The sequence below is a fragment of the Schistocerca piceifrons genome, chromosome 9 (assembly GCF_021461385.2).
Source record: "Schistocerca piceifrons isolate TAMUIC-IGC-003096 chromosome 9, iqSchPice1.1, whole genome shotgun sequence".
NCBI lineage: Eukaryota > Metazoa > Arthropoda > Insecta > Orthoptera > Acrididae > Schistocerca > Schistocerca piceifrons.
In genome coordinates, this window is record NC_060146.1 from 114362606 (window position 1) to 114374835 (window position 12230).

Here is a 12230-nt window from a genome sequence, read left to right on the forward strand (position 1 = left end):
TTTTTTGACCTTGAAAAAGCATACAACATTACTTGGAGGCACATCCTTTGCCAACATCCTTGTCACTTCTTATCCAATCCTTCCTTGAGGACCAACACTTTAGATATTGTGTTGGTGACCTCATATCTGACTCTGTTAAACACAATGGGGTCCCCCAAGGCAGTGTACTCAGGGTCACATTGTCTGCCTTTGCTATCAATAGCATTTCCTCCGCAGTCAGCAGCCCTGTCAAATGCTCTTTGTTTGTGGATGAATTTGCTGTCTTACACTCTTCCTCCACTCTTACAGTGATGATGAGGCAACTGCGGCTCACCGTCAGGCGGCTGGAAACTTGACCCAAGGCAACTTGTTTTCGGTTTTCACCAGAGAAGACTACTTGTGTCAATTTTAAATGTGCTTGTCAAAGTTTTAACCAACCAGTGTTCACAGTGGAGAACATTTTATGTTTTCAGGAAATTGTGCCCTATTTGGGTTTATTATTTGACTTGAAATTAACTTGGCTCCCACCCCTGAAAGACCCTACAAACAAAGGGCTTCCAGTCACTGAATATTTTGAAATGCCTTAGCAGAAAAGCATGGTCCTGCCTCCTGCAGTTTTATAGGGCATTTGTTCGATCACATTTAGATTATGGCAGCGTGGTCTATGGATAACCTTGTATTTCCTACCTGAAGGTGTTAGTGTCCACCATGAGGACGTTTGGATATCAACTAGAGCCTTTCAGACCGGTCCAGTTCAGCGTTTGTTGCGTGCAGAGGCTGGTGAACCACCACTCTGGATTCCACGATGTATCCTTTTGGCTCAACGGGCACTGAAAATCTGTGTCGTCTCAGTCATTGGCATTAAGTGGTCCAACCCAACGCTGAATGGCCATTCAGGAATGGGCCCATGTGACCAACCCATTCGGGGTACGTGCTACTGACTTTTAAAAAGTTCTGGATCTATCATATCTCTGAATACACAGCCGATGGACTGCTTTGCTGCCTTGGTTTCTTCAGAGATGCAAAGTGATTTTTAGCTTGATGTGGTACAAGAAAACTTGTACTTCAGATTACATTTTTATAACTTTTTTCTTCCATTTTTAAGTACGTACTACTGTTGTATCACACGGGTCCCAGGAAGAGAATATCCTCAGTCGTTCCACTGTTTTCTCTGATAGGGTACTCAAAGTGTGTCTTCTGGAACATTTTACAAATTTTCTAGTACAGTTTACAAATTATGATGTGGAGTTATGACATTATGACGACATGCAGAGGATTCAGACATCACCATACATGTTTTTTTGGTCTGTTCAGTCCCCTAGTGCACTATAAGCACTTCACCAAATGTAACCAGTAGACCAGTTGATTCACGTGATCCATGACTCCTTGCAGTGGCTCCAACACCATGACAACATGTTTTGCTGGGTACCTGGCCACATTGGGATATAGGAAATGGCATGTTGACAAACTGCCCAAGGTGGTGTGTCAGGATGGTGTTGTCTGTGAATATCCCATCCTGCTGCATGCTGCCATCTCATTTTCTGACACACGTCATGCGTCAGTGGGAGACAATGGTTGAAGGTGACAGAAAAACAAACCGTGGTCACTCAAATTGACCACACAGCCATGGCGTCCATCATGTCATCTTCACTGCCAGAAGAAATTTTTGCTTACCAGGCTTTGCATTGAACATAGTCCTTTAGCACTTGATTTCCACCTCCAGCGGGAGGATCCACCACTCTGTGAGGTTTATGATGTGCCACTTTCAGTTCAGCATACGTTGGCAATGTGTCTCTTCTATACTGTTAAGACTCTGAAACATTTGTTAGCAGCAGTCACAGTGGCTGAGCCAAAGACTGAGACGGCGTGGAGTTTTACAACTATTTATTGAACTTTCTTTATAATTGCTCCCTCGTCGTCACTGCCCAGCCCTGCGGATCCCTCTGCCGGGCTGCTACTGTGCAGATTCTCCGACAATGTGCGCAACGCGCGCCGCTGATCGCATTCGGGAGCCTCAGGCCACCAGTGATCCGCTGAAGCCAGGATGCCCTTGTGGTTGAGATGAACTCATCGCCGCTCACCGCCCCAGTATGAGCACGCCCACAGAGCCGTGTCACCGTGAGGTCAGCTGCCTACACCTACTGGAAACGGTGGCTGGGAAGACGTTGTCCGTGAGGTCCCTTCATGGACAGACCATGCGCCGAGGGGCCAGGTTGCCGTGAAGTCAGGACATCAGTCTCTGGTGGTGCCTGTGACCGAGACAGCGCTGTGGCCGGTCCCGCTGGAAGTTCTCACTGTAGTTAGTCAGCCATGGTGCCGACCAAACTCGGGCCGATCTCCAGAGCTGAAGTTGACATCTGGCGGCGAACGGATGACTCCTGTGAGCTGCAACAGACTTCCAGAATCATCACCTACGAAGATTGAACTTTTGGACACGGACCGTGTCCGTCCTTAGATCCAAACTGCTTCCTAATGGCTTCTGTCTTTTGCTGCCTGCACTCCACTATTTATATCCGGCAGGAGGGCGTTTTTTACCCTTGGTACCTTTTTGTTAACACTCCCGCAGTATATTGCAGCATAACTTAGCGTGCTGGCCTCACTTCCCCTTACACAGCACTCTCCAGGCTTTGCTCGGCACTCGGTCCGTGTGCGTCCTTGCGTCAGTCTGTTGGTAGACTGCTGCTGTCAGCAAGGCTATCTGTGCCTGCCTACTTTGCAACGCCTTGGTCGCCGGCATGCCTCTGTTTTGCCATTCTCCACTGTGTGAAGCAACTCTTACTACATGTGGCCGCAACAATACTGATATCAGAGCAGCCCTCAATATCGATGGCTATCTACTCACCATCCTCGCTTATATTTATTCCACAGTTAAAAGAGTGGTGAAATGTTGTGAACTGTTAGGCCTCATCCCTAAATTGATGTGGAAGAGAGGCAGACTTTAATCCATTGTAAACTGCTCCGCATGTGGGGACAACAGTCATCTGCACCTTTCAGAATGTCAAGCTGACTTTTTGTCAGGGTGCTGATTACAGTGATGTTGAGTGCCCCTCACATAAATAATAATAACAACAACAACAACCATCAAAATAGGATTAAAATACTAAATTTATATAATTAGTATGAAATGCCAAAATTTTAGAACATGTTCAAAGTAATACTTTTTATGTTGGAAAGTAACTGAAATATTATGAAAATCGTGCCACTAGAATGTGAAAGTAGAAGTTATTCTGTAGTCTTAATGCTACTTTGAAAGGGGGTGGGTGGAGTAGGTGTTTGCTTACTCAATTGTTGTATTGAAATAAAACAATCACTTCTTTGATAGTGGAGGGTATATTAGCATGTTAAAGAATCTGCTAAAATCATCCTAATCCAAAATTACTAAACACAAACAGAAATTACTTTCATTTCTCAAATACGTGCTGACAGTGCAGTAAACAGTTTTCTTTAAGCAGGTGCTGCCACCTACTTGAACCATGCCCGAAGCAATATGTGAAGTACAGCAAGTGCATGGCATAAATTATATATTACAATCAGGCATAGTGAGGTTAGCTCATTCCCTGAACTAGACCAAATAAAATTTGGGCGTAGTACGTATGCTGCATGAGGACGCAGGACGTTAGACTTTCTTCACGGAACTTGCTACACGAAAGGTTTGGAATACCATTTATCTTGGAGCGAATGTTACAAAATGATTGTGTATGTAGTGGGTGTTGGTAAAATTCAACTGACTTTCACATTCAGTAATTGTTTGGTGTTTAATAATGGTTGCAGAACTGAAACATAGACTTGTAAGTATTTGGATGCTTTCTTGTAATGGGCCACACATACCCACATTAACTTGTCCCAGTACAGTGAAATATGAAAGTGCTTCTGCCATCTCTGACATAAATATGTCTTTACCTTTGTCATTGATATTGACAGAAATCACTAGTAAAATGAGTTAATGCCAAAACATGAAATATGTGTGAGAATTCTTGATGAGCCATTGAATTTGAAGTTGTTCAGTGACTAATTAGCTGATGTATTTTTAGCTTTCACTTCACATTTTCTTTTTCCCGCTCAGTGGATCTTCTGTTCCACAGCAGAGACTCAGGTAGGCATGCATGACTTGTGACCTACCCTCACAGCTATACTTCCACCATAAGTAAAACTGGGATGGTGGTTCGTGAATTTTGCCTGCAGGGCTCAGTCTGTAAGAACGTTGCCCACCAAAGGCAAGGTACCATGTTTGAGTCCCCACCTGCCAGACAGTTTAAATTTTTCTGGAAGCATCAAACAAACATTTCTCTTGTAAATCTGTCGAATTATAAAAGTTATGGAAATGGTTGAATTCTATGGTCATAAATCAGGAAAACTAGTTAATTTCTACAAGGAAGTTGATGCTGCTGGGACTAAGGAAAAGACAGATGAGGGCCAAAATAAGAAGAAACATACTTCATTGTGTGTGTTTATATATGTATGTGTGTTGTGCGCGTGCGCATGCCAAGTGTCTGCCCAGTAAACATACTTGAAATATGTAATTTTATTGTAGGTGATGCGGGCATTCCCCCACCCAGAGGAACTGCGGCGCCGACAGAAAAGAGTGGCACAGATGGCCCCAGATTTGACCCCACCGTCCAGCAAGAAATCTCGCCTCAAAGTCGAATATGAGGAAGAGGCTTCAGAAGATGACGAGACCGTGCAGGTACGAATACAGCGAACAGCAATTTCCCCCCCCCCCCCCCCCCTTCCTAAAACAAATGGTCTGATGTGAGCATGATGAACATTTCTAGCAATATCTACATCTATATTCTGCTGGCTGCATTAATGTGTGGCAAAGAGTACTTTGTCCCACAGTATTTTCTTTTCTTCCCTGTTATGTTGATGTGGGAACAATGTTCTTGATCAGAATAATGTATCCGTCGGAAGACTGGTTTGATGCAGCTGTCTGCACCGGACTTTTCTGCTAGAACCTCTTCATCTGTTTATAGCTTCTGAACTTGTGTACTGTAGTTAACCTGTCATCTCCCTCCACAATTTCTACTCCCCACCTCCCCTCCACGACCAGATTGGCTTTTCCTTGATACCTGAAATAACTTTGCGATTTTTCCATTACACTTCACCATGGTGTGCAATGCCTGTTTCGTAGTGTTAGCCATTGGATGTGGATGAGCACCTGGGCTTAGTAAATAAACTCTTGATGAAATGCTTTCTTCATTTTAGAATTGCTTTTTTCTCTTCTATTAGTGGTACTTATTAAAATCTTCACACTGATGAAGACTACTTGAGAATGAATTTGACAAATACAAATGTACAAGGATCATTCAATAAGTAAAGCCCAACATTTAAAAAAAAAAAAAAAAAAAAGAAAAGAAAAGCCATTAACACACATAGACAAATGTCCTTTTTGGTGCTTCACATTTGATGTTTGATTTGTGCACCGGTGAAGTTCTACACCGTTCTGGAAGATGGCAGAGCCGTAGTGCAGCATCAGAATGGTGTCTGCATACAACTCACGTTACAAGCACGTGCTGTTATTGAATTCTTGTGTCCAGAAAAAGAAACCATGGTGAACATTCATAAACGTTTCTCTGCAGTGCATCGCAATACAGCACTTGAGAGGAGTACTGTTGGGTGAAGAAAGTTACAGCCTCAGGAAATGCTCCATGATCAGCCTTGCTCGGGACATCATGTCACAACCACTGCTCCAGACATGCAGAATTGTGCGGATTCCTTTATTCGTACCGACCAGTGCATCAAAACTCAGCAATTGGCTCTATAGTTGTCAGTCAGCATTGGAAGTGCGTCTGCCATGACTGAGACTCTCAGATATTCAAAGAGGTGCTCACAGTGGACCACAAGATTCAGAGAAAGACAATTTCATGTGAATTGTTGGAGTGTTTTGAGACCAACGGAGAGGCCTTTCTGTCACGGTTTGTTACGGAGGATGAAAGCTGGGTGCACCACTTTGCACCAGAAACAAAAAGGCAGCTCACGGAGTGGAATCATCCTCATTCACTATAAAAGAAGGAATATTAGATAACCCCCTCTGCCAGAAAAGTCATAGTGACAGTCTTCTGGGATTGTGATGGCGTCATTATCATGGATATGATGCCAAGAAGGTGAACCATCAATTCAGAGGCAAATGTGATGACTCTGAATAAACTGAAGAACTCTTTCTGACATTTTCGGTCGACAAGAATAAAGCAAAATCTTGCTCAAACACAGTAATGCACATCCACACACAAGTCTGAGAACCCGGGAACACATTGCCAAATTGGTTTGGATATCATTGCCTCATCCACCTTACAGTCCAGACCTGGCACCTTCGGGCATCTATCTCTTTGTACCGCTCAAAGATTCTCGATGGGGGACACACTTTGAAGATGACAAGAGTATCGGTCATGCAGTGAAAACGTGGCTACACCTACAGGACAGAAGCTTTTACCAGCAGGGAATACATGCTCTTCCACAACATTGGTGTACGGCCTTAGAACGTGATAGAGACTCCGTAGATAAATAGGACAGGGGCAAGACGTGTCGATATATATTGTCAGCAAATTCTGACTCTTAACATTAAATATGTTCCGAGGGAAAAAATGTGGGGCGTTACTCATTGAACGACCGGTGTTCAATGAGATTTTCTCTCTCTCCTCTCCTCTTCTCTCCTCTCTCTCACTCTTTCATATGTTGATCTATTATAATCGATTGTTCAAGCGGGGGCAGAACACACACACACACATGTAAAATAAAAGACAGTTGTAACTGGCAAGCTTTCAGAGCCAGTGTGGCTCCTTCTGACTGAGAGTCACTGGCTCTGAGAGCTTGCCAGTTACAAGTGTGTGTGTGTGTGTGTGTGTGTGTGTGTGTGTGTGTGTGTGTGTGTGTGTGTTTTCTGCTACTGCTTGGTGAGTAGATTTTTATCCATCCAATTAAATAATTTTTTCAGTGGTTTAATTTCATTGCAGGCGTCATCGGGGAATAAGTGAATTAGCGCATATATTACTTCTATTTTATACAACCATGATGAATGGAATCAGTCTTGCATTATTGCTGGGAAATATTAGACAGAAGGTGCAGTATCAATATTGTGTATCACTTGCCCACAATGTTGTAACCATTTGTTTTGGGAGCTCATTATTGTAATTATTGCTCCAAAGTAAATATATTGTCTCAAGAAAGTTTTTGAAAATAATCTATTAGAATGTAGTGTTACTTAGACACTACATCATGGCAGTTGGCTGCAAGTATAAATAATTGAGGATTCAACAGCCGTTAGAGGGGAGAAGAGAGGGGTAGGGAGGATGTCACGAATCCCTGTTGCAGGGCAGCAAACCTATACCCACATTTTGTGCTGCAGTGAAAGCAGATCTATTGCTACAAATTGTGTAACAGTTATCATAAATTATATGAAATTACAGTTCTTATTTCTGATAGAAAACTAATGTAATTAAATATATACATCATTTACATACTGCATGAAACAGTTTGATGATTTATATTAGTCACTTTCCCGGTCTCACTCGGCCGTGTCAGTAGCTGAAGACTGGTTATCAGCTATATCTGTGCAGACTAAGCTTTCAAGTTCCGCTGTGTCTGTATTAGATGAGTCCTCAATAGAGTAATTAGCATGTATTAATTGTCAGTTCCAATTTCCATTATGCCATCGCACCTCCTGTAATCGTGCTCCACCTCTTGCACTTTTCTTCAGTACCCTTCCCAGTCATTTTGGAGTGAATGAATTGAAGGGTTGGCTATAAGTTTTTTGAGACTGGCTGCAGACATGTCACCAGAGTTGTGCTCTCTCATTCACTGTTTAATTTTTGCCCGTACAAGTTCATTTGCATTCAGTTCACAATTGTTCAGCAGCAGGCAAACCACGATGTGGTTAACCAGTTCGTCTACTGCGTAGTCTTTTCACTGGGTGTATTCGCCTGCACCAGAGCACACAGCTCAGCATTTGTCAAGTTGTCATTATGTTTAACTTTACTTTTATGCAGCTGAACTCTCTTATCACCACCCTTGGATAGTATATTGAAGGAGTTTTGTCCACTTGCCTACAGTGATAATACACGTTGTCCATATCAATAACAGAATCTGGCAGAATATTTGGGAGCACCATATAGTGAAGATGCTGAGTCGCAGATACGCACAACAAAAAGACTGTCACAAATAAAGCTTTTGGCCATAAAGTCCTTTGTAAAAAAAAAAAAACACACACACACACACACACACACACACACACACACACACACACACACACACACACACACACAGAGAGAGAGAGAGAGAGAGAGAGAGAGAGAGAGAGAGAGAGAGAGAGAGATATCCCATTGACTTGATTAAAGTTTTTAATGAGGATCTGGCCCATCTCAAGTTTGTCTTCTCGTGCAGCACTGGAAGAAGTTTTGCCATGCTAGGAAGTATTTTCTGTTGTGCTTAGATTTCTGCTATGCTGTTCCTTATAACTAATTTACTGAAGTCGTCAGCTTCTTCTTAAGTATCACTGTGTCTCATCCTGAGTGAACAAAATAAAAATAACTTAACAGCTGCCTAGTTGGAAGAATTGTCAAATATAAACAGCTGTACACTAGTACAGTACAAATTAGGGCTAAAACTGATCTTTTCTTTCTTGGACTACCAGGCACTTCTTCTGGATGAGAGCTTGTGGGCTTTCTAAACCTATCTAGGAGTTGAAACAACTTTGCCAATGTAAATGGCAGCTCTCTTTCTGGCCCAAGTGATAGGGTGTAGCAGTTTTTTTTGCTTTCCTTTTCCACCTCGCAGCACTCCAGCACAATATGCATAATGTTACGAGCACCACTTCATACTGCAAATCTCCCTTTCCTTTTAGGGATAGTGGGAGTTGTATATAAGCCGTCTGATGGGCCTGGAACAGTGTCTTGACTCATTTCAAAATAAGAGACGAGCAACAAGCAATGCACAACACAAAGTGGACAACACATGAGCATTCGGTAGTGGTTGGCAGTGCTGTAAAAGTGGTGGAACAGGCCAGAGCTCCACCAGGAACTTCAGCAACTATAGACCAAAACACCAACACCTGAAACTGCCATGATATAGTGTCTGAGCAATAGGAAGAGTGATGTCTGTTGTTAAAATGCTAAAAGTAAATATGACCTTCATTATCGTGCATTAAAATAGGCTTTATCTCGAGAGTGGGACCAATAATGCTGGTAATTTGATGGAGAGCCGAAAGTTTTTTGTAAACAAGTACTATTTCATACAGGAAATGTCAATTTTAAGCAGTACAAAAGAATTATAGCAAACTGTGTTATCTAGCCAGTAAACTTGTTTCCAGTGCATGCAGAACAGGTGATGTAAGAGGTGTCTAAGTAACAATTTTTTTAATAAGCTGTGATTATTTGTATTACACATTGTAACAGAGTTCTATATGGGCAGGCTCGAACACTTACTGAAATTTGATATGCAACATTATGCAGTGGTGTATACTATCTAAAATTAAGAGGGCATTGTAATTAGGTGTCATTCTTAGTTTCCTAGGGACGGAAACTTTGGTATTGCAAAACAGTCCATAAGGAAACGTGACTGAGTTGGCTGTGTGCATGAGATATCAGAGATCGTTGCGAACTGCAGTAAAATCAAAAAGTTTCTTTTCAAGAAAGTATGAGCATCATATGTTCAGTTCAAGACTTTCTGCCATACATTTTTACAGAAATACATAATTATGAAGTGGCTCTACTGGGATGACCTTTGCCCATTGTTACCATGAACATTTACCATACCCAACAGCACGAGTCTCACTATAATCTACAAAGTAGAGTGAAGTAAAAGAATTGCTGCATTACATATCTGAAGAGTGTGGACAGTTTTATGGTGAACTTTGTGTATGGCCACTAGGTGAAAATGAAACATTTTGTGATTTTCCACAAAGTCACACTGGTTCTGGTTGATAGGGTTGGCAGCTAGAAATTTTGTAGACAATATAAATACTTGTTCTTGTTTTCAGTCCTAAGGCTGATTAGATGCAGCTCTTCATGCTAGTGTATCATGTGCAAGCCTTATCATCTCTACCGTAGCTACTGTTACGTACATCCATGTCAACCTACTTAAGGTGGTCACGCATTGGTCTCCCTCTAAAATTTAAACCCCCCACTCTTTCTTCCATTAATGAATTGAAGATTCCGTGATGATTCGAAATGTCATACCAAACACTCCCTTCTTTTAATCCAGTTGTGCCATATATTTCATTTTTCCCCAATATGATCCAGTACTTCCATTATAATTAATCAATCTACCCATCTAATCTTCAGCATTCTGCTGTAGTACCACCTTTGGAGTGTATTCCATTCTTGGCTGAACTGTTTTTGTTCATATTTCACCTCTTAATGCAGCTACACTCCAGACAAATATACACTACTGGCCATTAAAATTGCTACACCAAGAAGAAATGCAGATGATAAACATGTATTCATTGGACAAATATATTATACTAGAACTGACATGTGATTACATTTTCACGCAATTTGGGTGCATAGATCCTGAGAAATCAGTACCCAGAACAACCACCTCTGGCTGTAATAAAGGCCTTGAAATGCTTGAGCATTGAGTCACAGACCTTGGATGGCGTGTACAGGTACAACTGCCCATGCAGCTTCAACGCAATACCACAGTGACTGGCGTATTGTGGTATAGTGACTGGTGTATTGTGACGAGCCAGTTACTCAGCTACCATTGACCAGATGTTTTCAATTGGTGAGAGAGCTGGAGAATGTGCTGGCCAGGACAGCAGTCTAACGTTTTCTGTACCCAGAAAGGCCCGAACAGGACCTGCAACATGCAGTCGTGCATTATCCTGCTGAAATGTAGGGTTTTGCTGGGATCGAATGAAGGATAGAACCATGGGTCATAACACATCTGAAATGTAACGTCCACTGTTCAATGTGCCGTCAATGCAAACAAGAGGTGATAGACATGTAACCAATGTCACCCCATACCATCACACCGGGTGATACGCCAGTATGGCGATGACGAATACACGCTTCCAATGTGCATTCACCGCGATGTAGCCAAACATGCATGCGACCATCATGATGCTGTAAACAGAACCTAGATTCATCTGAAAAAATGTTTTGCCATTCGTACACCCAGGTTCGTTGTTGAGTACACCATCGTAGTCACTCCTGTCTGTGATGCAGCGTCAAGGGTACCCCAGCCATGGTCTCAGAGCTGATAGTCCATGCTGCTGCAAACGTCGTCTAACTGTTCATGCAGATGGTTGTTGTCTTGCAAACGGGGGGGGAGAGGGGAGGGGGGGACAGAGAGAGACAGAGAGAGAGTTTTTTTTTTGTGTTGTGTGTGTGTGTGTGTGTGTGTGTGTGTGTGTGTGTGTGTGTGTGTGTGTGTGTGTGTGTGTGTGTGTGTGTGTGTTTTGTAGTCAACATTGTCAAAAACTTTGTCTACAAATGCTGCAGACATACCGTATTTACTCGAATCTAAGCCACACCTGAAAAATGAGACTCGAAATAAAGGGAAAAAAAAATTCCCGAATCTAAGCCGCACCTGAAATTTGCGACTCGAAATTCAAGGGGAGAGAAAAGTTTTAGGCCGCACCTCCAAATCGAAACGAAGTTGGTCCATTGTAATATGAGACACAATTCACGTCGAATGAATGACGATACAGCGACAGTAGTTTGGTTCGAGTCGTAAGCTTAGCAGTTAAGCTTTACCAGGTAGCCATTGCTATGCGTCAGGCGCTCCGTCCGTATTTATGCGAGTACCATTCCTTTTTCACGTGCTCTGTCTGGTTTGAATTGATTGCTTATTTTGCTTTGATCTGATAAGTGCCGTTTTCTTTGTTATAGGTGTTCACGTCATCCTAAGCTGAAAATGCATTACTGTACTGTCATGCATTGTTTGTCGCATTCTGACAGTGCGTGTTTACGGCCTGTCGCCGCTCGCGGCACGGCTTGCTTTTGTGCGCGCTACCGCCGCTTACAATTAAAAAAAAAAAAAAAAAAAAAAAAAAAAAAAAAAAAAAAAAAAAAAAAAAAAAAGAGTGAGGGAATCGTCTCATTAGCGAAACAATGGCAAGAGACTGCTATTTGTTGTTACTTACACTGCTGCTTTCTTTGATAATGATCAACAAGAACCAAATAATAGACTGCGTATTTCAGAACATGTTCTGAACAAGAGTTCGGCGAAAATTTTTCTCCGTTTGAAAATCTTTGCGGCCGCTTCTGTAGTACATCAAATTCTGCACAGAAATTAGTCATCTTAGATTTAAAAATCTG

The 12230-nt window shown here is 42.2% G+C and overlaps 1 protein-coding gene across 1 annotated transcript in view; it reads left to right on the top strand.

The window, feature by feature from the left end:
* Window positions 1-12230, top strand: part of LOC124717129 (symplekin) — a 126148-nt gene that overhangs the window by 27034 nt on the left and 86884 nt on the right. The window contains exon 7 of the mRNA XM_047243866.1: window positions 4511-4663. Within this exon, the coding sequence (XP_047099822.1) occupies window positions 4511-4663 (153 nt within the window). The remainder of the gene's footprint in view (window positions 1-4510; window positions 4664-12230) is intronic.